The 27,935-nt window shown below is 39.0% G+C and overlaps 2 protein-coding genes across 6 annotated transcripts in view; both read left to right on the forward strand.

The window, feature by feature from the left end:
- tw (Protein O-mannosyl-transferase 2) overlaps positions 1-27,935 on the forward strand; it is a 2,413,568-nt gene that overhangs the window by 337,287 nt on the left and 2,048,346 nt on the right. The window lies entirely within an intron of this gene.
- On the forward strand, positions 6,628-27,089 carry LOC137238735 (uncharacterized). Its single transcript, XM_067763808.1, has 4 exons — positions 6,628-6,821; positions 25,556-25,916; positions 25,977-26,117; positions 26,760-27,089. Exons 1-4 carry the CDS (start codon positions 6,628-6,630, stop codon positions 27,087-27,089), a joined length of 1,026 nt encoding a protein of 341 aa, XP_067619909.1.

Genomic DNA, 27,935 nt, shown 5'->3' on the forward strand with positions numbered 1-27,935 from the left:
TTTCAAAACTATGCAGCAAACGCATTAATGCTGCATTTTTATGCTGTTAAGGATAATTTGAGGTATTATATATTACTATGTCGGTGGCCTTTGGCTTTCTATGTATGTCGCAGTTAAAGAAATTGGAAAGAAACTTTTAAAAATTTGAGCTGGAAAGCTTATATTCCAAGAATGATGAGACAAATACCGAATTACTATCTATCCATTTAAGATTGGCGGAATAACTACCTACGTCTGCATTAATGGAATGCTTCGACCACATGAAGAAGAAGTGGATCACGAACTACAATAAAAATACAGGCCGCTGAAATGGAAATTGGTTAAGCTGGCACGACGACGAGAGTATAACAAAAACTAACAGACTCAGCAGTTTCATGCCAAGTTTGTTAACCTCACAACAGTGGCCATCACCAAGGAAGAAGCACAACTTCCCTAAAAGGGTCTCAAGCACAATATCATGGACCAAAATAAAATGAGAATACCGGAGCAGACGACTGAAGATGCGGAGATCGCAATATCATTGATACCATAGGAGGAACAGGAGCACGCAAGGCACACGCACAAGAAGGAGCGAGCGTGACCACCAACCACCACGGCACAACACTGGCATGTGCAGCCCTGCCACCCACTTAACACATTAACACATACACACACATAAATTTTCAAAACACATATGCACATATAAACATACATCTCACAATTTTATAAACTTCGAAGGCTACGGTCGTACTTACGCGCACCGCCTTTATAAAGTTAATAAATTTTTATACTTTACGTATTTAGTTTTCCTTTTCTTATTTTTCGAAAAGAATGAGTGTAAGGTGAGTGGTAGAGTTAACAGTGCAGAAAAAAGGCATAAAAAAGTATCTATGGTCCACCAAGCCGTAAAAAAATGCACCTATGGACAGTGAAACAAGTAAGGAAGGCTAAATTCGGGTGTAACAGAACATTACATACTAAGTTGAGAGCTTTATAGGCAAATGTTGCAGTTGAATGTTGTCATAATTTACGTATGTAATGTGAAGATATTCAGCTTTTGGTTAAAATTTGACTTTTAAACTTTTAAAGTGAGCGTGTTCCGATTTTGATAATTTTTATTTAAAACACATATAGTAATAGGAGTAACGTTTCGCCAAATTTCATAATGGTATCTTCAACGAATGCCAAAATTCAGCTTGCAAAACTTTTAAATTACCTTCTTTTAAAAGTGGGCGGTGCCACGCACATTGTCCAAAATTTTACTAATTTTCTATTTTGCGTCATAAGGTTAACCCACCTATTAAGTTTCATCGCTTTATCCGTCTTTGATAATGAATTATCGCAATTTTTTGTTTTTTCGAAATTTTCGATATCGAAAAAGTGGGCGTGGTTATAGCTCTATTTCGTTCATTTTAAACAGCGGTCTGAGATCAGTGCCCAGGAATTTACATACCAAATTTGATTAAGATAGCTCAAAATTTACTCAAGTTATCGTGTTTACGGACAGACGAACGGACTGACAAATGAAAATGTATTCCTTTTTTCGCGCAGATCATTTTGATATATAGAAATCCACATATATCTCGACTAGTTTATGCCGTTTCGTGTACCGTTATGCGAACAAACTTAATATACTTTGTGAGCTCTGCTCAACTGAGTATAAAAACACAGATTTATCAAAGGAGATTTTTTGGCCTGAGTGCGTCTGAAACCGACAGTGGGTTGGCGCTCAAGGGTCGATGTAGGACGTGATGGGTACTCGGAAAGAAATAAATAAAGAGCACAGAAGGTTTTCCTCGTCATTATATTATATTGCATGAAATTGGTAGAAAATTTACAGTGATAACAGTGTGTATAATAAATTTACCTGTGCGTAAAACGACGGCGGTGGTCCTGGATGGTTCAACTCGATGGTTGATCGAAAAAAAAGAACGGTGGTCCCTTTGATGACAACCGCTAAGCATCGAAAAAAAGTCCTACTGTTCCAAGAAGTGGAAAGACACTCATACAATCACGCCCACATATACGCGCATGGGTGCTGACAAACTGCACACATACCCATTCATGTGTTTCATGGGTATGGTTTCCATAGCTGGAAGGCTTGGTTGCCTATGTTCCGGTAGTTCCCCACTTCTCCCCGTCGTGAGCAAAGTTTGTCGAGCCGTGTTCACCTAGAGCTAGCGACTGATAAGCGAAATAAGAAGATATACGTGTTCATATTTCTTGCCGTTTATTACAAAGTATTCTAAAAAATTAATTAGAAAGTTCAACTGACGAACTTCATAATTAGACTTAACGAAAATAAGAAAAAAAAAAATTAAATAAAGGAAAAAAAAAGTGTGAGACATAACGTCGGATGTGGTTCGGGCATGCCGAAAACATTTGCTTAAAGCCTTAGTTGTGCCCGAGAGTACCCAGTCGAAGATGGTACTCTGAGCGAGCAAGGGGCCAAACGTGGTTGACAGGATCCCTGGCTGTATTATCTCCGCATGTACGTCCCTAGTACGAGGCGGATCGGGGCGGAATAATAAATTTAGGGTCCGCCAGACGAGTATGTGCATAAGGGGCTGAAATGGCGCTGTCGATGTTGGTCGTGTGAGTTATTCGCCGAAAATTGGATACTACGGCGGCATGGGTCGCATTGCTTTTATTCTGTCAGTCACGCGAATGTCGTCTCCGTTGGGGTTCTTGGGTTGCAGGCGAAGATACCGGGTCTCCGCTCGGCAGTTGTGTGTATGGCGCTGCGCTGTCGCTGTACCGTGTTGGAGCTGCTTCCTCTCATGCTGCCATAGAGGTCGAAATGATCGTGTTGCTGATGTTGTAGTCGGGTGAAGAGACATAGTCTCCGCTCCGGTTCGGCGGAAATCGCTCCTTTTCAGCGTCCGAAGCATATAATGAAATCAAGTCGTCTACCCGTTCTCGGGGTGATTCTAGCTCCTCTTCTAATTGGACACTACATGGCTTTGCGCGGGCCTCGTGGAGTAGCTGCTCCTCCTCGTCAGTCGAAGTGATGTGCAGCATCGCATGATGCTTCTCGCCGCACCGTTTACATCACGACCTATTTTTCTGGCAGAAGTGCAACATGTTTGAATGGGTTGAGCCATTATCGAAGTGCAGGGGCGAGTGGTTAGTTGTCGCGTGATCTCGTGTGATAAACTTGTTTGGTTGCTAGGCTTTGCTCACGACGGGCTATATATACACGTACCATTATGCTCAATGGTATGTGCCACCCTGTAGGATGTTTCTTTGCCAGCTGATGTGGTGAGTTTTTTTTTCATTGGCACTAGGGCCGTAGAAAAACTGACTTTTCAGTTACGGGATTAGAATTTTTATTTTTTGTACCCCAGCGAATGGAGTGAGTGACGTTGTGCCTTATTTTGAGTTTATTATGTTGGTTGTGCCCTCCCCCCAGCAAAAAAAAAAAACAGAACCCAAAAACAAAGGATAAACATTTTTTTTTTTTTTGTTTGTTTTTAAATGAGTATAATTCTTAATGATACGGGTTTGGTTTGGCGGCCACCGTGGTGTGATGGTAGCGTGCTCCGCCTATCACACCGTATGCCCTGGGTTCAACTCCCGGGCAAAGCAACATCAAAAATTTTGGAAATAAGATTTTTCAATTAGAAGAAAATTTTTCTAAGCCGGGTCGCCCCTCGGCAGTGTCTGGCAAGCGCTCCGATTGTATTTCTGCCATGAAAAGCTCTTAGTGAAAACTCATCTGCCTTGCAGATGCCGTTCGGAGTCGGCATAAAACATGTAGGTCCCGTCCGGCCAATTTGTAGGGAAAAATCAAGAGGAGCACGACGCAAATTGGAAGAGAAGCTCGGCCTTAGATCTCTTCGGAGGTTATCGCGCCTTACATTTATTTTTTTTTTTATGGGTTTTTTTTGAATTCTTATTTGTATGTAAGGAACAAGTCCTGCGCCCTTCCCCCCAGCAAAAAAAAAAAAAACAGAACCCAAAAACAAGGGATAGACATTTTTTTTTTTAATGAGTATAATTCTTAATGATATGTGTTTTTTTGAATTCTTATTTGTATGTAAGGAATTTGCCTAGGACTGCGCGAGGAGTCATTATAGATGGAACAGCTGGTACCATTTTGTATATTGCGGGGTTTCGGTACCCACTTTTTCTCAGTTTGACAGCACTGATGAAAATGCCGTTGTCGTGCTGCGGGTTGCCATCCCGTTGAAAATTACGGTTGTTGGATCCTTTTGGACCATATTTTATTCGGTTGAGCTTTGCAAAACAACCGTAGTAATCGGCGTCATATAAATGACTCCCCCAAGTTACCGGCTTTGGAAAGGTAAAAAACTCGCACGACTCGGTCACCAAGGGGCCAGTTTTTTTCCTTTACTTGGATCGCCGTGGCAACCCTGGCTCCTTCCAGACCTGTAAAAAAAGTACGAGCACAAGTATAAGTATCAGTACCTGAGTACTTCGGAAAATGAGTACAAGTATAAGTATCGAAATACTTGTACTTGAATTGTTGAAGTACAAATACAGTACTTGTAAGTACTTTCGAAGTACTTTGACAAGTATTGAACGGTTTTGAAGCGGATCAACTAACATTTTTTAACAATCAGCTCAACTACTGATCAAACCGGTATTTTCCACAAATATGAGATATTTTATGATAATTAAAAATTTTGTAAGTCGTTCGTTAATTTAGTCATTAATTTTGAACGTATCATCCCCTTTATCGAAGTTCCTTTCAACATTTGTTGGAATGATTCCATTTCCACATTTCAGAGTGGTGAAGCTCATCACTCCGTCAGCAAACCTCTTTCCACTTAATGAAATTGTTGTACGGCTTGAGTGCTAAACCCCACCTGCTTTACCGGGTGTTCTATACGCAGGTGCTTGAAAAATTCGACGATTTTTTTTGTCGTTTAGGCGTGCATCACAAAATACGCATTTTCCCATGAGCTTATCAACAATAAAAAAAATTCCAGGTATTAATGCGTTATTTTTTATCTTCGTATGCATTTGTGAAATGATATCTTTATTAACCCTCAATTTGTTAAAATAGATGAGCTATTCGAAGAAACCAGCACCCTTACGATCACCTAATTTTGCAAAATGGTTGAAGAAGAGTTTTACAGGTATTTACATCCAGCTAAGATCAGGAAATCAGGGCCGTGTGCCTGACTCATTAATGGCCTGGTTATACGGAAATGATTCTTGATCATGGTCTGTGGGGTATCTTTCTCTCTTTCTATTACTTTTTCTCTCTCTTCTTTCTTCCCTATTTCTTTCCTTCTCGGGGGCTGGATCAAGGCGTTATGCGTTTCCGTGCCGAGAATCAGCCAGGCTGGACCCTAAATAGCCTAGTGGCGAACGGCCCCTCCTGGTACCAGGTCGCACCAGGTTGTATGAAGACCTTACCCGGGTATTGCGGATCTCTGCCCGGGTGGACGTTCCTTTCTCCCCTACTCGTGGGAACATTAATCAAACCCAAAGAAAACAAAACAAAAACGCAACAAAACAAATAGAGACCGGCGCTCCTCAAAAGCCGGGAGGGCTTCTGCCCACCACAACGGTGTCCAGTGCGATGCAGGGTCATTCTAGCCGCCAGAGGATGGCTAAAAAAGGGGATGGTTCAGGACCACTGGCGATGCTGATCAGAACCCTCACCCCAACAAAACTTGCGGCAGTGAGGCAGGGAAAAGGGGTGTTCTCCGGGATACTCCTGGCGCGAGCAGAGACACAATAGGTGTGCAGAATGCAGCCTCAGTTGAAGCTGGTGCACAGGCCCTGCGTGGTCCACCCCCGACACCCACCGCCTTCACAAAGCCAAATGAGCGGCCACATTCCAGTGAAGTTGGATACAAACACAGGAGAGCGTCTGTAAGGATTATAACCAGATCCGCACGAATGCCAGACTTCGTGAGTAGAGCGGAAAGCGACAACGTGGAAATCAAATGGACGAAAGAGGTGATACCGGAGTTTCGTCTTGCAGAAGGGAGGGAGCCACAAGCAGCAACCAAAATGGCAAGGTCGGCGGAAGTAGTGCCTGCCAAATCAAAGAGGCCGAAAGTGCATGGGCTCTCTTTTGCAGAAGTGGTCAAGGACAAAATCCTGGTAGGGGTCCTTGACGACAATCAGCCAGACGGCGCAGTCAAGAAGGACAAATGGAAATGGGTGAAGAGCGAGCCTTCAAACATTACCCTGGATGTGCTTATGCGCAATCCCGGACCGCCACCGGTATGCAAGGACACCGGGTGGTTCCAGGGCAGTATCAAGGTTAGGCATGCGGAGACAAGAGGTCTGCATCTATCTACAAAACGGCGATAGAATCCGTGGGTGAAGTCTACCCTGGAGCGAAGCTCAGGGCGGTTGACTTCAAGGATATACCGTCACGGCCACGAGCAAGGGTGTGGCTACCGGCAAAAATAGCTGAACCAGAGAGGATACTGAATATGATAAGGATCCTCAACCCGACGCTGCCGGCCTCGAATTGGAGGGTTGTCAACGTTGAGAAAGTGCACGATACCACACGTCAGGCTGTCCTCCTACTGAATGAGGAATCGTTATCCGTATTGAAGAAAACAGGAGGTGTGACTAACTTTGCTCTAGACACCATCACCATGAAGGTCTATAGTTATGATGTCAACGCCGCTAGAAATTTGGAATATTGGATAAGATATGAAGGCAGATGGGGGTGAGCCGGATACGTTGGACGGCTACACCTCGTATGCTTCACCCATAGGTATAGGCGGGTTACAACTGCAATACACGGAGGAGGAGCTGATGCTGGAAGATGCAGCTAACTCCGCGCTCAAGCAGGGAGCGTTAATGTGCGATGTTGGTGCGGGTCCTTCAGATAAATCTGCACCACAGTAAAGCAGCCCACGCTGCACTGCTGCTCCGACTGGCTTCTAAAGGGGCAGCTGGTATTGTCCTCATCCAGGAGCCATGGATTATAAGATAAAACATTTGCGGACTCAAGTCCACCGGCTACACATTGGTAAGTTTTGGCAGCTCGGGAAAGTCTAGATCGTGTACACTTGTTAGTACCAAACTTAATGTTTTGTTTCTTCCTCAATTTAGCGATGGAGACAAAACAACGATCAGCCCGAGCTTAAGTATGGGTCAAATCAGGCTATCATTAATTTATCTAGCCCAGGACAAGACGGTGCCGACATCGAACGTCAGGAAGCTGGTGGAAGCTATATCAGGTGCATTGATACTGGGAAGAGAAGTAAATGCGCACCACTCCACCTGGGGAAGTAATGACGAAAACGAAATGGGTGAGTTACTTTTTGATTCCATCCTAAACTCTAGACTAATCATACGCAATAGGGGAACAGAACCAACCTTAGTTACAAAGGAAGTTCTCGATGTCACCCTAGTCTCAGAAGATGCGGAAGAGTTGGTCAGAAACTGGAGGGTCCTTAAGGACCACTCATTCTCTGACCATCGTTACATCCAATTCGCCTTAGACTTGGTGAAGAAGCAGAGAGTTGCCACCAGAAATATTAAAAATACAAACTGGCAAGAAAGCAATAGGGAACTAGTTAATATATTATCACTTGAGAGCGTACCTGAAACGCCAGGCAGCATACTAGAACTGGAAAGACTGGTAAACAACTTCAGGGGGCATGCCGTAAGGCACTAGATAACGTCTATCCGAAGAGAATTCAAAGGGATCAAAATAAGCCACCATGGTCGAATTCACAAATCGAAAACCTTCGCAGATTAAGTAGGACGGCTTTCAATGCAGCCAAAGCCTCTGGCGATGATCAGCATTTGGAGATGTACAAGCAACAGCTTAGAAATTTTAAATTTGAGCTAAGGGAAGCCAAAAGGTCCTCTTGGCGAGATTTCTGTAGCAGCATGGAAATAGTGTCTGAAGGGGGGAGACTCAGGAATATACTTTCCAGATCGGCTAATACGGCCCCAGGATGCTTGCAAAGGACTGATGGTTCGTGGACCGAAACTGGGGAGGAAACCCTGGACCTACTGCTGAATACACATTTTCCAGGTGCAACTAGGAACGAAAAGGGGGATTCACAAAACTCGACACAAGTAACGGTGCAACCTATACTGCACAACCTAATTACAAGAGATAAGATATCTTGGGCCATTCAATCGTCTGAACTATTCAAAACTCCAGGGCCGAACGGAGTTACACCTATACAACTGAAACAATCACTGGAATGCAGCACTAACTGGCTATACGCTATAATAGGAGGTATCGTGGCACTTAACCACATCCCACGTACATGGAAAAGATCTAGGTTGGTATTTATTCCCAAGGCAGATAAAGCGTGCCACGCGAAGCCTAAAGACTTCAGACCCTTCAGTCTATCTTCGTTTTAACTAGAGGTGAAGCACAACACGCCTATATGAAGAGTAAATCAACGGAAACGGCATTGCACGAAATTACATCGCATAGCATATGCTGACGACCTTGACTTGGTGATAAGTGGGAAGTTTCCACAAACTCTCTGCAATATGATGCAGGTGGAATTAAGAAGAGTCGAAGCATGGGCCGTTGATAATAGTCTGGGCGTTAACCCAAATAAAACGGGGCTGGTGCTCTTTACGAGGAGGTATAAGATACCACCTCTCTCAACTCCAGTGCTGGCAAACACAGTGCTTAAATTAAGTGAGTCCGCCAACTATCTAGGGCTCACACTTGATAAGAAATTGAACTGAACACAAAACACCATGAAACGTGTCCGTAAGGCCACGGTTGCCCTCTACACATGTAAAGGAGCAATTGGACGGAAGTGGGGTATATCCCTTATGATAGTGCATTGGATATACATGGCAATAGTTAGGCCAATATTGCTATACGGGGTGGCTGTATGGTGGCCCGCCCTGAATAAATCCTCGACGGTTCTTGCTCTTCAAAGGGTGCAGAAATCTGCACTACTATGCATAAGCGGAGCCATAGGCATAACGCCATCGGAGGCTGTGAATGTATTACTGAAAATGCTACCCGTAGATATAGTAGGCATAAAATATGCAGCATGTGCAGCTATTACGCTGAGGAAACTGATCACATGTCTCACTGCAACCATGCTGAAATTCTCGCAAGATTCTGCATAGCAGAATGGACAGATTTCTGCAAACCACATACCAACTTTAACAAAGGATACGAGATATTAATCTCTGAGAGGGTGAATGACATTGATTGGCCCACTAGCAGCATTCAGATATACACAGATGGATGTAAACTGGATAACAGTGTCGGAGGGGGTGTATATTCGGAACGATTGTACATAAAAAGATCGTTTCGCCTTCCGGATCACTCCAGCGTATTTCAGGCCAATCTTGCGGCCATACAAGACGCTGTGGACTACCTTAGGCAGAAGGCAGTCCCTCAGAAGCACGTTTATATTTTCCCAGATAGTCAAACAGCACTGAAACTGTAGTAGGCTGTCGCAGATCACTTAACGTGATGGCTGAACAATTTACTCTGCATCTGGTATAGGTTCCGGGACATAGGGGCATACCAGGTAATGAGATGGCGGATAGGCTTGCAAGAAAGGGTACCTCCTTTCCGCTTTCGCCATCCTGGAAGAGGTTGGGCATGCCGCTCTCCATCTGCAAGCTAAAAATAAAGGAGGCTCTACTGATAGAAGCGGGAGCCAGGTGGAAGCATCATGATAGATGCCACACGGCAAAATTCACATGGCCGGAATGGAATGAGAAGATATCGCGAGAGTTTCTCACCCTCCCCTCACCTCAGCTGTTGTACAATTTATAATTATTTAATATTTTGTTTTACTTCTTGTTGATTTCTAATATCAATTTAACTCATATTCAATAAAAATTGTATAACAGATGTTGTACATTTTGATTTTCTATTTATAAAATCAAACTGACATATTTTAGCAAAAAAGGACTTTCGTGTACTTGCAGGTATTTCGTAAGTAAATCTACTTGTACTTTCGGATTCCAAGTACAAGTACTGTAGTACTTATATGTTGTACTTAGATTTGAAGTACTTGAGTACTTGTACTTATTTGGTACTAGTACAAGTATGCACTAAGTACTTTAAAGGTCTGGTAACAATATATATTTTTCTGGAATTTTGATTCCATTAATTATATTTAGGTTAAGATAATCTTTTAAGATTTTAACTAATTTCACTTTATTGGAGATCTGACTTTTAATTTGATAGCTATGGTTCCTTGGGTGAGGTTCTTCGTGAATAATTTCGTCTTTGCCTTCTTCACATTCAATGGTGCCTCGCAATGAGGAATAAGATGTGAGCTATCCTCTGCTGCACTATGCTGAGAATTAGATGATGACGATGTCATTGAGTTAATTTCCATGGGAAGCCTGGAGAGCGCATCTGCGTCGAAATTGGTCTTCCCTGGTTTATGGCAAATGTCCGCGTATTTATTAATAATTTATTAAACTTCATGCCTGTAAAGTGTTTCTTCAAGATTATTAACTTGTTTTGAAACTTTATATTTTATTGGCAATACTACATGGTAGAGTATTTATTAAATTAAATTATTTTTTATGCCGTGCATTTAAAGAATGGTCCGGAAGTTTATGAGTTATTTCTACCTGGCCGGCAGCGGATTGAACCTTCTTTAGTTTCACTGAATTTTTGGAAATTTTTCCGCACGCGAAGTTTTTGTTGGCCCCTGTATCTATAAGTAATTTTAGGATAGTACCCTTTTGTAAAGTAAGTTCTAAATAGGGTAGGCTAGATAGGCCTCCGTCATAAAATGTACCTCCTCGTCTCCTTCGATTGTGTCGGCTCCCTGATCATCTGTTTGAACATTAAATAATTTTTTGCTTTTCCTATAAATACTTGACGAATTGTTTGGCGTGCTTTCTACTCGGTTCATATAAATTACTTTCCTCGAATGAATCGAAGGAGCCTCTGGGGCTTAGGTTATTTTAGCCGTGATGTAGGTGGAATTTTAGTATCTAAATTCCTATTGTAAGTTTGGTTTTTTTCTGCGGGATCTGTTCCCTCGGTGCAAAAGATTTCTTCTGTTTTATTTGGTTTTTAGGCACTTAAATAGGCGTAATTTTATTCTTAGGATAAATAGGATATATTCTTAAATCAAGGTGTTGTATTTCAAGGCAAAATGAGTAGGCTTCTGGTAAGTTATTGGGTCGTTGGATGACAAGCTTCCTGGACAAATCGCCACTCAATCTAATAAAAACGCCAAGGGCTCTGTTTCTGTAGGTTTCCAAAAGCGCATTGCTTGTTTCCCTACAGTAGTCTTGCCCTTTTATTTTATTTACTATAAGTGATAACTGGTGATTAATTCTTGTGTATAATTGAACTACGCTAAAATGTTTCTGAGACAATGATCCTAGTTCATGTTCAAGTGTCCTTAGCTTACGTTGGTCTGCGTAGTGCAGTGACAAACAGCTTTTAATTTTTCCCCTATCCTCGTCGGAAATATTATAAGAAATAATAGCTTTATCTACAGGGCCTTTTATTTTTTTTCATTTTGTATTTACTACATCGTAGTCTGCGTATAGTTCGTACAGCTCATCGTTAAATCCTCTGCGCTACTCGCCATCGCGAACGCGTAGAGGTCCATAAATATTTCGAAGAACTTTTCTCTCGAACACTCCCAGCGCCGCTTCATATGCTGTTGTCATGCTCCACGCTTCTGCAACATATAGCAGGACGGGTACGATAAGTGACTTGTAGAGTATGATTTTCGTCTGCCGAGAGAGGACTTTACTTGTCAATTGCCTACCTAGTCCAAAGTAGCATTTATTGGCAAGAGTGATTCTTCGCTGGATTTCAGAGCTGATGTTGTTGCTAGTGTTGATGCTGGTTCCCAAATAAACGAAGTCTTTTACTATTCCCAAATTATGGCTGCCAATAGTAGCGTGGTTGCCAAGGCGCATATGCGCTGACTCTTTGCTCGATGACAGCAGGTACTTCGTTTTGTTCTCATTCACCATCAAACTGTTAATTCGATGCTAAAGCCTTCCGATTCCATTATTGCCTTGGGTGACTTCAATATGCCGCACAAATCATGGTGCATCTCTGACTTTAATATCGTACCAGTTTCTTCAAAGTCTTCCAACAATGAATTCTAGACGGAATGGCTGAACTGTGCCTTCATCAAATCAACATCCAATCGAATAAATTCGGAAAAGTATTAGATTTAGCCTTTGTGGATGATGACTCTAAAAATTCCATTAGTCGATGCGAACCCATTATTGAACCTGAAGATGCTTACCACCCTTCCCTCAAAATAGTTTACGAAGTTGTAAGTAGTCCTGTTATCGCTTTGACTTTGCGAAAGCCAATTTCAAAAAATTAAATCGTGATTTATCTCGAACAGTGTGGCCAATATTTAATGCTGATGTGCAGCAAAGCGTTTCTAACTTTTACAATACCATTTACTGTATTTTTGAAAAATACGTACCTAAGCGGATTTGTGTACATTCCAATGCAAGCCAGGAATGGTTCACTAAAGAGCTGAAAATTTTAAAGAATAAAAAGTCTCGGTCTTTCAAGTTCTTCAAAAAGACGGGTTTACATAACCATTACTTACAGTACTCGATTCTACGCTGCAAGTATTTTCAATTGAACAAAAAGTGTTACAAAGCTAATCTTCGTAAAATGAAAAGAAATATAACTTGCAACCTGAAGGCATTTTACGGATTCGTAAGCTCTAAACGCAGGGTGAAAGGATTTCCATAATCCATGAAATTCCAAGTTAATGTTTCCAATGATGTTCAAGAGATCGCCGACTTCTTAGCGGAATTTTTCAAATCAAAGTACACTATTGAGACCAACGTTTCACCTAATGAATACCCATACCATATTGATTCGTGTTATTCAATCAGAGCTTCATTTATATCTTCAGAAGATGTATTATATTATTTAAAAGCTTTAAAAGTATCATATACATACGGCCCAGACAGGATACCGACACACTTTCTTAAAAAATGTCCTGCAAACATCTATCAGCCGCTAACAGATTTATTTAATTTATCTTTAATTTATGGCGTTTTCCCAACAATGTGGAAGGAATCTTTTCTTATCCCGCTTCATAAAAATGGAAGCAGGTCTTCAATAGAAAACTACCGGGGCATAGCAAAGTTATCCGCTATCCCAAAGTTATTTGAGGCTATTGCTATCCACCACCTAACATTCTCTATTTCCCCCATAATTGCAATCTCGCAACATGGGTTCTGTAAGGGCAAATCACCTGTCACCTATTTACTAGAATTTACCGCCACGTTTCTAATGGAATTAGAAAAGGCCTTCACACTGATGTAATTTACACCGATTTCAGTAAAGCTTTCGACAAAGTATCACACCCAATACTTATTCATAAGCTCGGTCAACTCGGGTTTCAACCCCGTCTTATATGTTGGATTTCTTCGTATCTTGGTTATCATACGCAAAAAGTAATCTTTAAAAATACACTTTCTGGGGTCATCAATGTTTCTTCTGGTGTTCCTCAAGCAGCCATCTTGGTGCGATTCTGTTCTTGTTGTTCATAAACGGTACAATTAAATACTCAAAAATCTTGGTGTACGCAGACGATGTAAAACTTTTCAAATCGTGTGCCTCGGTTGAGGAACATTCCTTGCTTCAAATGGATTTAAATCACTTGGTTACCTGGTGAAATGTAAATTATATGCCGCTCACCCTCAAAAAATTTAAATTCATGTGTTTTTCTCGGAGAGTTTCGCCACCAGCTTCATATAAAATTAACAACTATAGTCAATTAACTGTAAATAATTTTATTGACTTGGAAATCATGATGGATTCCAAACTTAGTTTCAATCTTCATATTAATGCTACAGTGAATAAAGGCAAAGGTGTTATTGCATTTGTTAAACGGTGGTCAAAAGAATTTAACGACCCTTACATAACTAAAACACTTTTTACAACATTAGTTATGCCAATATTGGGATACGGCTAAATAATTTGGAATCCGCGTTATTAAGTCCATGCAGACAGTCTCGGATCAATACAAAAACAATTTTTACTATTTGCCTTAAGAAATTTTGAATGGGACTCTTTCACTCATCTTCCACCTTATACTAACCGATTAAAGCTTATCAATCTTCAAACTCTTGCTAGTCGAAGGGATGTGCTTGGTGCAATATTTATGACAAAACTTTTAAATGGATCAATTTCGATCCCATTCCTTCTGAATGAAGTGACTTTTGCGTTCCCTCTTGGACATCGAGACACTTCAAACCTCTTATGCTGAAACCATGTAGAACGAATTTCGAACAAAATGAACCTTTTCGGCGTTTATGCCAAGATTATAACTCTCACTCAAACACATTTGATAGCTCGGACTCCCTTTTTTCTATAAAAAAAGATTGTTCCCACCTCTCTTAATTAACCCGGTAGTTCCCGTAACTTTTTTTGTCTTGTATTTAGTTGGAAAGAAGCTGTCTTATAGATTTTGACCTCCTGAACACGAAAATGGTGTCCATTTTATAATCCACTGTCACGCTTTTCCTGAAAACTTTTTTGGACATGGGTTTTTAAACTTTATTTCGCAAACAATAGACGCTTTTGAACATTTTTATTAAACCGTAAATAAGGAACGAATAAGTTTATAAAAATATAATGGAAACACATTTTCTGAACTAAAATATAGGTGGTTGAAATCATGGATTGGTATGGTAACTTGCAAAACACTTCAAACAAAGTCCTACGATGCATTTCATAAATGCTGATCGTCCGTTAACTATGCATCTTTCACAGGAACAACGGTTACGATTCGATGGTACTACAATATATCCGCTCTGATCAAAACGAAGAGTGTGTTCCACTCAACCTGGTTGTAGAGCATATCTGTGGGATGGAATCGGGCCATCTAATTGAGACATTGTCGTTTGCACTTTCCGATAAAGCTGCCAAGCATTTTTAATAAGACATCTAACAGCCAGGTAAAAATGCTTAACGACCACTTTTGTCCCCTGTTTGCGGTGCGATATTGCGCCAAGATTTGATCGAATCCGTCAATACGTGATCGCACAAGGACAGGGTACATTTATTTTGGCTCCACTTACCTTCGAATAACGATGTGCCATTGAATTCGGATTTTCACCATGCATGCATGCAGGCATGCACACAACATTATTATCTTTCCATCTCACCAAACATATGTCAGTGCTTTTCATCTCACTTGATTGCGAGTAATCTCATTCCATTGACTTGAAGACTTTTTTCTGCACCAGTGGACAGCTTGCTGAACTTCTATTTTCACGAAGTGTTCCCATAGCATTATATACACATGAACTGAGAAAAGCCAAGAGAGGATAACCGAAACGCCGTCCACTAGCCATTACTACTTCACAGCCGCCTTTTAGCTAAGCAGGTCATACGTTATCAGGGATTCCAGCACAATCATCTTCAGCATCATCTTCGCCAGATATGTTTCCGTCTACAGGAGGCTCGATATAAAGAGTGTTTGACATATGTTGAATGTAATCAAGTATTTGTTGCAACGATAAACCTCTGAAAGTCGTAGTATTTAATAAATTCTGCAGATTATATGAGATAAATTTACAAAAAAGCAAAGAAAAGTCATTGAAACGCGTAGAAAACTGTACCCTAGCATAGAAAATCCCATGAAATACAAAAAAAAAACCTGTGCCTTAGCCGCCTTAAATAAAATGTAAAAAAGAACTAGAAAATAAATAATTCCAGGAAAAAATTAACTTAAATTAAATAACTTATTTCATTAGTTACCGACTTTTATAGTTTTTATTTAAAAGTTCTTAAAAATTATCTCTATAATCGCGTACTTACAGATGTGCCATATTGAGAAACGGGAATTTTCAACTTTTCTTTTTCTCACTTAAATTTGCGTACGATAGCTTCACTATTACGCTTGGCTGATGAAATTTCTTCTGTAGCTGAGCAGTCTCAGATCGCGATGCTTGACAAAGCCATCTTTACCGCTTCTTTTTCCAGTTTGGAGTAAGCAGAAATAACGGCGCGGGTGTTTAGGCCGATGATATCAATGTCATCAGCATACACCAGTAACTGCATGCTTTTATACAATATTATTCCAGAGCGGTTAAGTTCTGCAGCTAGTATAATTTTTTCCAGCATCAAATTAAAGAGATCGCACGATAGGGGGTCCCCTGTCTGAAACCTAGTTCAGCTTCGAAAGGCTCGGAGAGGTCCTTCCCAATTCTGACTGAGCTGATGGTGTTGCTCAACGTCATTTTGCACAGCCATATAAGTTTTGCGGGGAAACCAAATTCAGACATAACGGCATATAGGCAGCTCCATTTCGTGCTTTCGAAGGCGGTTTTAAAATCGACGAAGAGGTGATGTGTTCCAATAATTTTTGCGGGTTCTTTCCAAGATTTGGCGCATTGTGAAAATCTGGTCGATGGTAGATTTACCAGGTCTGAAGCCGCACTAATAAGGTCCAATCAGCCCGCGGCCTTGTTGTTTTTCAATTTGGTTATTGCTATTCTGACTTCCTCATAATCAGGTGGGGGGACATTTATTCCATAATCATCGATTGCGGGATCGGGTTCGTTATCTCTGTTCGGTAAATCGTTGTCTCCATTTAGGAGAGCAGAGAAGTGTTCCCTCCATAACCCAAGTACTCTCTGGACATCAGCTACTAGGTCGCCGTTTTCATTCTTACAGAGCTCGCCCCGGTCTTAAAACCTTCCGATTGTCGCCGAATTTTTTGGTAAAATTTTCGGGCGTTATTCCTGGTGGCTAGCAGATCAAGCTCCTCTCACTCACGCCTTTCAGCCTCTACTTTTTTCTTCCTGAAAAGGCGTCTCGGTAGCTTTCACAAACTCCTCTTGTTGCGCTTGCTTTTAATGTACCCCTGTAGGCAGCGTATTTTGTTTCGGTTGCAACACGGCATTCTTCATCGTACCAGTTATTTTTCCGTGGCCGCCGGTAACCAATTTTTTCCTCGGAGGCAGTAGGAAGTGTTTTAGAGATATGCTCCCACTGCTCCTGTATTCCTTCGGGCTGAGTTGTGCTCTCAGAGAGTAGGTGTTAGGGTCGCGTTGCGAAATCATTGGCAGTCTGTTGCGATTGCAGCTCTTCGACGGCTAGCTTTCCTTGTGTTTTCTTCCTCGGTTTTAGCCGCGCTGAGGCGGGTGCATATTTTGGCTGCGACGAGATAATGTTCCGAGTCGATGTTAGGTCCTCGGATCGTGCGCATATCTAAAACACTAGAGGCATGTCGTCCGTATATCACAACGTGATCGATCTGATTGCGAGTATTTGGATCAGGGGAAAGCCATCTAGCTTGATGTATCTTTTTATGCATGAACCTCGTGCTGGATATGACCATGTTTCGAGCGCCGGTAAAGTAAATCAGCCTCAGTCCTTTAGGAGAAGTTTCATTGTGTGGGCTGAACTTTCCGACTTCTTTGCCCACCCTGCCGTTAAAGTCGCCAAGTACGACTTTTATATCATAGTGGGGACAGCGCTCGTATGTGCGCTCTCATTGTTCATAAAAAGCGTCTTTCACCTCATCGTCTTTCTCCTCTGTCGTCGCATGGGCGCAGATGGATTATATATTAAAACATTTTACTTTTATTCGGATAGCGGCGAGATGTTCGCCCACAGGCGTGAACGCCAATACATGGCGGCAAAGTCTATCTCCCACCACGAATCCGACGCCGAAATTGCGCTTATTTGTATGGCCACTCCAATAGATGTCAAAATTTTTTTCGATTCGACATTATAAACCCACGAAATAAACTGGACGGCAAGCCTTCAAAGGTTGGTAGGGTTTTGACACTAGCCGTGTTTTTTTACACGTAAACGTCTATACGCTTAAACTTTATATGGACTGCTAAGCGCCAAACTTTAAATACACCTCTGAAATTGCTGCGCATAAAATGTGTACTACTAAATTTCAATACGCATTTTACTCAGATGTAAGTTAAATATGTGTTTTTGTTTCACCCTCTACACTAATTCTATGTATTCTATGTGTGCCCACAATTCATCGGAACTGATTTAGCTATATGTTATACTAGGGCGGGTCGATTTAAAAATCGCTTATTGCTCTATGAAAATCGTATTCTAGGGATCAAAATAAGAAACTTTGCCGAAGGAACCATACCTCTAAAACGAATTCTGATGTCCCCCCGTTTGGGTCGAACTTTTGGGTAGGGGCAATTTCAATTCTACCTGCTATGTCTTGTGGTGGCTTAAAAAAACAACACAAGCAATTCTACGATCTGCAATTGTGTCACAGTGAACCTTTATTTTTTAAAACGGTTGAATAAAAAACCCACACAACTATGTTTACGACATGCAAATGCATCACAGTGATGCCTTGGTTTTAAAAGGGGGTTGTAAAAACGCTAATTTCTAATAATTTTTTTTTATTTATTTTCTATTACTAAGTTAAATTAATTTTTTCATTTACATATGTTCTGACTAAACAAATTTCTAAAGAGAAAAATAAACTCCAAAAAGAAAAAACATAGGCATTTCAAAGTGGGATTTTTCAAAATTTGCCCCTACGACCCAAAGGGAGGGACATCAGAATTCGTTTTAGAGGTATGGTTCCTTCGGCAAAGTTTCTTATTTTGATCCCTAGAATATGATTTTCACAGAGCAATGGGCGATATTTTTGCCTCCTCGCAAATCGACCCGGCCTAATGTTATACCCTATGGCCATCAGAGGGTTGTGTCTACGCTTTTCGTTAGCTGCGTTATCGCGGTTTCAATTGGTTCCATTGCTAAAAATATGTAGATATTCTAAGTTTTTTTTTCGATATTATTTATTATGCACTTTTTTATAAACTTGTTCTTTTCAAAAAAAGTATTAAAATTAGAAAAAAAAAAATTATAAATAAATATCTTACAATGTGATGAAGTTTACTGCCCGTATGAAATCAGATCGTTCCGCTGTGTTCCTCTTTATGGTATGAAAATCCCCTACTACGGTGTGGGATGCTACACTTCGATTCTATTCCACTATTCAGTGTCTGCCGGTCGATGACCTTTAGTGCTTCATGACTTTTAGCTCAGATATAAATTTGGCGATAATCACCGGCGCCGGTTGGCGGAGCGAAGGAGCGACTGGCGTGCCTTGTTGGACGGCCATAACCGTTTAGACGGTTAAGCGCCAATTAAGTAAGTAAGTTCTTTAAATCGCTTTATTAATTTGCACGATTTGTTCTAAACTATGCCACGGTATGTTTGAGACTAGCCGATAGTAAAAAAAAAGTGTCCGAAATCTGGCTATCATCATTTCTAAAGGCTTTTAGATGATATATAAACTCAAATGCAAATCATCCGATCGTCAGTTTTTTTCTTAGGTTGATAAAAGTAAATTTTTTTATAATCGGGTTCAAAATAGCACATAAATAACAATTTTTAGTTCAAATATGCAGAAATATACATTGTTTAAATATTATTTTTATTAAGATAACACTAATTTTAACGTTAATTAAAATATGTAAACAGTAAGCTAGGAGCATTTCGTCTTTTCACGTTTATTTTAGTATAAACCGAGGCTCCATGTAGAAAGATGCTCCAGTATACTAATTGCAGTAGCGTAGTGAGGGGGGAGGCATCTTGCCCCGGGCGCTACTCACAGGGGGCGCCAATGATCCGCAAAGCAGAACTTCCTGGATAGTTTGTATTTTTATTATAATTGATTTCTGGAAAAAATTTCCTATACTAAAAAATTCATATATCCAAAACACTTGCGACAATATATCTTTTATGTCAAAAGATACCAATTTGCTGTTCTTTGCTAGTTCTACAATCCCAAGTTTATCTATTAGTTCTGTTGTGTTAGCTATTGCATATTCGTTCCTTAGCTCCAGAGTATCTTTCAATATCGTTTTAAAATATTTGTGCAGTTTGTAACATGGTGCCGATTTAAAATTAATAATGGGCCTCAATTTCATGTCCGGCTTGTGGATTTTTGGTAGCGCAATCAGTGGAGAAGCCGAAGGGTTCATTTGGACGAATCTATGTGCCATGTTAGAGTCTATTATATTTGTTGCATATTTTTAAAGTAACTTTGATTTGTTTTTGGTATTCATCGGTGGGATCATTTCCTATTCTACGACATTTCATTTCCTCTATGAGTTCTTCGGTTTTGGCTATATATTCCTCTTTTCCGATTATCACAGTGGCGATTCCTTTGTCCGCTTTCGTTGTGACAATATTGTTTTTCCTTAGTTTGTGCCGCAGATTCTTTATTGTTTTCTCTTCTGCATTAGCTGTTTGTCCTTCCTGTATTTTGGTCCATCATTAATTTAAATCGGCACCATGTTAAAAACTGTCCAAATATTTAAAAACGATATTGAAATATACTCTGGAGCTAAGGAACGAAAATGCAATAGCTAACACAACAGCACTAATAAAGAAACTTGAGACCGTAGAACTGACAAAAAACAGCAAATTGGTATCTTTTGACATAAAATATTTATACACATCAATACCACTATCCGAGACTTTGGACATAGTTAGCTCAACAATAGTTCATAATACAAAAAACAAAGTGAAAAGTACGGAAATCACAAATACGCTAAGAACCACTTTACGTCAAAACTATTTTCAATTCAACAATAAAATATATAGACAAACAAACGGTCTTGGAATGGGAAGCCCCACATCAGCCATTCTTATGGAAGTGTTCATGCAAAATCTTCAAGAAAAGTACATACAGGAGCCGAAGTCTAAATTAGGCGTGTACTTTTATGGTAGACATATGGATGACGTAATATGCGTTTTAACTACTAATAACAGAGAGCTTGTACTGGAGTACCTCAACAAGCAGCACAGAAATATAAAATTTGCAATGGAAAGCGAAAAAGACGGAGAAATAAACTATCTTGGCCTCACGATAAATATTGATAAAGTTGCCAAAAGATTTAACTACGATATATATAGAAAGCCAACGGCCACCGACATAATAATACATAATACCTCAAAACACCCCCAACAGCATAAAAATGCAGCATTGAGGCATTTAGTACATAGACCTGACAGAACACCTCTTACACAAGAGACATATAAGAGAGAGCTTGAAATCATATATACCATTGCTGCAAACAACGGATATAAAAAAGCACTAGTGGATAAAATCAGAAGGACGCATGTTGAACCAAAAATAAATAATGAAAAGGAAAATAATAAGACCTAGACTGTAATATGTCAATTGCGGTGGACATGGATATTCGCCATGTACTGGCTAGAATATGGTTTCTATGCTGAAAATGTGCAATCAATATGCGCACTAGTTTGTACTCACGTGATTTCTGTTTGCGCTTTACATAAAATATTCAGCACTTTGAAATGTAATACGTTTAAAGTAATAAAGTAAAAAAGTTATTTGTAATTTACACAAACTAAGTAACCGCGACTATATATACTTATTTATATGTTTTAATTTCGATGCCACAAGTGCAGGCACGACCGGTCAGTTTGAATGCGTGTAAAATTCTGGCGTCATTCCTTTTAACATTTCGTGAGGTAAGCCTCATTGTGAATGTTGGGTGTGTTTAATAAGCAACACTTAAACCTAAGAGTTACCTTACATCGTCCCCCTTTGGAAAAGAAGTATTCGCCAAATTCTTCTATCCCAAAAGTGATGTAATTTGTTATCTTAAAAAAAATGTAACAGTCTTTTTTTTAAGTTTAAATCTACATCTATTTTTTAAATCTAATTAATGAATTAAATTCTAAAGTATAGTTCTAAAGTAGGACTTAAATTTATTTTTTGTAATTAAAAAAAATTGTTTTTGTTTTGTTTTAATTCTAATGTTTTAAATTTTAATGGTTGTTTAAATTTATTTGAATTCAATTTTTATTTCTAATTTAACAATAGAAATTAAATTAAAATTTTATTTAATTAATTTTTCTTATTCTATTTTTATGTACTTTTTTTTCCTTCGTTTCGTCATCAATTAAAGTGACGTTAACACCGTCAATACCTATTACGGTATAACGACCAATGTAGATACTACTATGCTTGTCGCGGGTTCCTTTTTCAAGCAATACCTTGTCAAGTACCATGACAGATATTGGTTGTGAATTTTTGTTATATCCGGTTTGATTTTTTAATTTGTGTTCTGTAACGGCTTTTTTTTTTTTTTGCTAATTCGTGAGTGTTTTGAAAACGAAATTGAACTTCTTTCGAATAGTTTTCTATGTTGTAAATCGGGTCTATTTGATCGGCTTGCAGTTCATTTGGTAAATTAGCTGCTTTGCCAAAGACTAATTCATATGGTGAGAATTTATTATCGAATACTGTGTTTGTTGTTGTGTTATGAAGAAAAGTGAAATATTTCAAGTAAACATCCCAGTCGGAAAAATTAGGATTTAGATAAGATTTTAATATTCATTGAAAACTCGGTGGTTTCGCTCTACTGTGCCAAGAGTTTCATGATGGTACGCTGTGGAAAATGTGTGTTGAATTTTTAATAACTTTGTTAACTCTGAAAAAATTTCATTTTTGTATTAGGTACCTAAATCTGTTTTAATTGTTTTCATAATGCCATATATTATTATGAAATATTCAAAATAGCTGATGCAACCGTTTTCGCACTTTTATCAGGTATTGCAACCGTTACTAAGTATTTGCTTAGATCGCATATAATGGTTACAGCGAACTTGTTACCATTATCGGATTGTAGTAGAGGCCCTCTAGTATCAATAGCAACAATGTCGAATGGCTTACAGGGTGTTTCAGTTAGTACTAAAGGTACTTTTGTTTTAGGCTTTACTTTATTCGAAAGACATTTTTCGCAGTTTTTTAACAAATTTCGCTATATCGCGCGTGATACCTTTCTAATAGTATTTGGTTCTTAGTTTTGCATAGACTTTTTTGCTACCGAAATGTCCTACTAAAATTGGGTCGTTATGGTAAATTGTTATCAGTTGTTGTTTTTTGTCTTCATCTGTCACAGTTTCTACGAGTTCGGTTAGGACGATTTCTAAATTTTTTAAAATCTTATTCCCAGCGGTTTTCAGATCTGATATCGAAAAATATTTAAAAATATTATAATTTTTTTGCAATTCAACTATATTATTATTGCGCTTGCCAGCTTCTTTTTCGAGCTTCAAAAGTAATGCATCTAAATGTATTATTTTGTTAGCACACGCAACTTTAATTAACTCAATTTCTTTTTTTTTGTGTTTTAAATGCGCATTTATCTCAAAATTTGTAATTTTACCACTTTTATCATAACTTATTTGCGATTTTACTCTGGGTATTTTCTCTGAAAATTCGTTTGAAAAATTGTCATAAACTTGTAATTTTATGTTTTCCTTTACGTTTTCTTCTTTGCCTTGTTGTTGCGTGAATTGTTCTTGTTTTGTCTGTGATCTTGTCTGTACCGCTAAAATTGATTTTCCTGAATTTTCAATTTCCTCTATTATGATGCGGGAGAGTACATCTGCCTACGTTAGTTTTACCTTTTATGTATTCAATAGTGAAGTTGTATTCTGATAGTTCAAGCCTAATACGTGAAAGTTTTGAAGAGGGGTCTTTCATATTAAACAAGTAAACTAATGGACGGTTATCGGACTTGACTGTAAAGTGAGTGCCATAAACGTATGGACTGAATTGTTTGATTGCAAAAAAATATAGCCAAAAGTTCTAACTCAATTATTGATTTCTTTTGTTCTGAATTATTAAATGATTTGGACGCGAAGCAAATTGGTAAGTCTCTGCCATCTTGATTTTGACTTAAAATGGCACCACAACCAATTTTTGAAGCATCGACTGTAATTATAAATTCCTTTTTGAAGTCTGGGTATCGGAGAATTTGAGGAGAAATTAAAGATTTGCGAAGTTTTTCAAATGCTATATCACATGACTTATCCCATTTAAATTCCACTCTTTTTCTGTTAAGTTTATTTAAAGGTGCTGCTATTGAAGCAAAATTTGGTATAAACATTCGATAGTAATTGGCCAATGCCACGAATCGTCTTACTGCATCTTTATCACAAGGTTTTGGATATTTCTTTATGAGCACTTGTGTCCTTGGAAAGTGACTTCTGAACGCATGAAGTTGCATTTTTCGGGACTTGGACCCAAATTAAATTTTTTGCATGTTTGAAAGACTTGTTCTAAATTTTTAAGATGGAGAGCTTCGCTACACCCAATGACTATAAGATCATACCCCAGCGGGTAAGGGGGTCAGAATATACCCGCGGTAGGTATGCCTGTCGTAAGAGGCGACTAAAATACCAGATTCAAGGGGTGTGTAGCGCAACCCTTCAGGTTGCCAGCGCAATATATAGCTTCTCCAAATCCAATTGTCAACCTCACCTATCCGCGGCGAATCCTGTTTCACTAACAGACGAGGCTCTGGCCACCCCAAGCTCCTCATGGATCTTGGGTGGGGAGGGAGGGGATGGCCTGAAGTTTTAATGTGGCCACATAAATCGTTCCCGAGATGGTCGGGCTAGCACCTTATTGGTGCTGTGGTACCGGAGCGTACCGGATCTGCATCCGGCAAAGGACCATCACATCGATAACACTCCCCAAAGCCTTCGGGGAGCAACCTTATCGCTACAACAACAACAACAACAACAACTATAAGATCATCGACATATAAAAAGGCTTGGTTGGGAGAAATTCCTGAAAAGGCTATTGACATCATTCTTAAGAATGAATTCGGAGCTACGTTTAAACCGAATGGTAAAATTTTCCATCGAAAAGCACCACGATCAGTGCTGAATGAGGTGATGTCTCTAGAATCTTTATTTAATGGAATTTGATGAAAGCCTGAATACAAATCCAATGTAGAAAAATATTTGGCTCTGCTTAGATTATCCGGAATATCGTCTGTTCGTGCAAGTGGGAATTTGTCTGCTATCAATTTTTTGTTTACGGCTCTAAAGTCGACGGTAGGACAGCGGTAGGATTTCTGTCCATTTTGGTTTTTCTTTGGCACAAGTATCAGTGGGCTATTATAGTTAGAATAACTGTGTTCTATAAGATTATTTTGTAATAAATTATCAACTTGGCTATTAATTTCCTCTCTCTGACAATATGGTAAACGGTAATTTTTTATGTAAACAGAATTTTTATCTGTTAATCGTAGTTTCTGTTCGTAAAAGTTGTTAAGCGGCATACGGTCGGTCTTTAGTGCAAAAACTTCATCATATTTTAGAAATAAATCGAGAAGTTTTGGTTTGGCATAGTTTGGTTTTTGTTTTTGTAAAATTGATTTTAATTCCTCGGACTTTTTCAAATATTTTGAAATATCATTGATTTTATACACGTTATTCTTGGTGATTTCATCCGTAACTATATTACAATTTCTAATGTATTTTACCTCATCAGTGACGTTTAAAACTTTTATTATCGGGTTGTAAAGTCTCGTTTTCATTACGGCATATATGTTGTCAAATGTTGCCAAAATAACGAAAACGGGCTGCCAAATAGTGTCAGTTGCGTTTGCAGTCAGGTTTGACAGCTCACTGTAAAACAAAATTACATCCAAGTGAAAACGACCAAGTTTCAGTTTGCCAGCGCAGTTGGCAACGTTTGACACACAAAACAGATTTTCCAACATGCTGGCAAATCTGTCATTAGTGCACAGATGATTTCACAAGAAAGGTAAATTTTATAAAATTTGTAGAAAATGTTTATACTTATATTAATTTGTTGAATTTTAGTTTAGAGTTTATAGTTAAAATGGAGAGCGATATGGACGGGTTAACTTCAAATTGTACAACTTTCCTTCACCCACCCAGCGATATGGACGGGTTAACTTCCAGTTGTACAACTTCCCTTCACCCAGTCGGAACCACGGAAAAAAAGAAGCGTGTGCGCAAACTAACAGAGAAATGGACAGCGGAGCAAACTGAGAGACTGGTCCAAGAAGTAGAGGTAAGGGACGGTACCTGGAATTTTCTGTCGCCTCAATACAGGCACAGGAATTTGAGGGAGGCTCAATGGCAAGAAGTGGCAGATATCTTACAGATGTCGCGATCTGAGGTATCTGCCAAATGGAACAGCCTGCGCTGCTCTTTCCGCGTGAGTTCTTTTTTTCTTTATAAATATATATGTAATTGCTAAATCTAACATTTATAATAGGCGGCCTTTAACAGAAAACATAAGAGCAAAAGTGGACAAGGTGCGGTACGAGCATATGCAGTAAATCCGCTATACAACTCCCTCAAGTTCCTGGAGCCGTCGCTGCAAATTGAGGCCAACACAACGTCCAATCTTCCAAGTGTAAGTATATATGTATTTATAAACATACAGAGACTTATATATGTATGTAAATGTATACACATATCTTTTTCATAACGATCGACATGATTTAAGGGGTCAGTGCTGTTTGCCAAAAAACGCTCAAGAATTTCTTGATCGTTTTCTTGCGAATAACATTTAGCTTTTTAACAAAAGAAATAAAATAATCAGTGGATTCGTTACTACGCTTATATTCGTCGTAAAGCACAAGTGGTCTAACTCGAATTTTCGTTGTTTTAGATAGGCATGGTACTGCGTAATGAAAAATATGCTCACTTTTACTTTCGCATTAACGGGGTACCTCCTAGCTCCCATAGCCGCCCCATAAATAGCAGAACTAACTTATGTTGCCAGTGCTTGTTGTTGTGTGTTGTAAAACTCGTATATGTATATCTAATTTTTCATACAAGTTTACATTACATTATACAAGCTTTTCGAGGCATATATAAGAAATGAAACGAATACCCTCAATATATTCTGCGAAAAAGCTATTTTTAACCGTTGTTCAAACAAATTATGAGATAGGGTGATTTTGAAATTTTTTTTGAAATAGGGTAATCTTCCACTCAGGCGCATTTTTTTTAATAATTAGCGGTTATTTAACATGTACATATTGATTTATAGAAATGTCAATCGCAGCAGAGTTCACCTGCTTGCCAGGGTGACACAGACGGTTCTGAGGACTGCGATGACTCGATGTCAACACCGTCAACATCCCGAGGATCAGTGTCACGACGTCGCGCTAAAAAAGATGACAATAGTTTCTCCGAGGTGATGGAACGAGCATTGGAGACAATGCCAACGGCCGCAAAAGCTGATGCTTGGGATGAACTGGGCAATTTTGTGGCATCAAATGGCCGTGAATGGTCAACTGAACTCCCTCAACTGGGAAAGGATTTCAAGGCTGAGTTGTATGAGCTGGTATTAAAATACCAGAACAAATTTGCACGGTAAGAGCAAAAGCAATAATATTGATAAAATGTTAATTTCTCTTTTTCTTTTTTTTAGCAAAGAATAATGCCGTCGTAATTTTTACAATTATTTATGTATTTTCAGATTTACATATGTATACATTCACTAGCCAGAATAACTATGTGTCCTATATTACAGTGAACTAAAGATAGACTGAGACAAAATGGAAAATGTTAACATCGTAATTTATGTGTATTTAATAATTTTCGTAAAAACTATTTTTTTTTGTGTCGTATGAAAGAAATTGCTTAACACCCTCGACGAAAAAAAATTCACTATATTTTAAATGAAAATATACAAAAATGTAGGTACATATGTTACGAATGAAACCATTTTAAGTTTTGTCCCAGTTTACTTCAGTTCACTGTATACAGTGTTCCACAAAAGTCTACTAAGATGCACCTAAATTTCTTTTTTCAAAATTTGCATAACAACTTTCAGAATTTTTTCAAGTATGCAGTTTTGCAACCCATTCAATTCTAATAATGTGTAACTTCCAAAGAGATTGAATGTTTCCTTGGTTTTTGGCAATTTTTTTTTCTAACGTCTTTGGGTGAAAAAACTTAAGATCGAAAAAAGAATTGTCAAAAATTAGGGAAGCGAGCGATCTGCTTGTAAGTTACACATTATTATACAAGAATTGAATCGGCTACAAAACTTCATATTCGAAAAAATTCTGAAAATTGTTATGCAAATTTTGAAAAAAGAAATTTAGTTGCATCTAAGTAGACTTTTGTGGAACACTGTATACAGTGAACTGAAGTAAACTGGGAGAAAACTTAAAATGGTTTCATTCGTAACATATGTACCTACATTTTTGTATATTTT

Source organism: Eurosta solidaginis, chromosome 1, assembly GCF_040869045.1.
Source record: "Eurosta solidaginis isolate ZX-2024a chromosome 1, ASM4086904v1, whole genome shotgun sequence".
Classification (NCBI taxonomy): domain Eukaryota; kingdom Metazoa; phylum Arthropoda; class Insecta; order Diptera; family Tephritidae; genus Eurosta; species Eurosta solidaginis.

What these genes read in the sequence shown, in the direction of transcription:
- LOC137238735 (XM_067763808.1), top strand. Translation starts at nt 6,628, where the DNA reads ATGAAGGCAGATGGGGGTGAGCCGGATACGTTGGACGGCTACACCTCG. An exon ending in GCCTGCGCTGCTCTTTCCGC is followed by an intron (nt 25,917 to 25,976) that starts GTGAGTTCTTTT and finishes CATTTATAATAG; the next exon opens with GCGGCCTTTAACAGAAAACA. An exon ending in CAACGTCCAATCTTCCAAGT is followed by an intron (nt 26,118 to 26,759) that starts GTAAGTATATAT and finishes ATTGATTTATAG; the next exon opens with AAATGTCAATCGCAGCAGAG.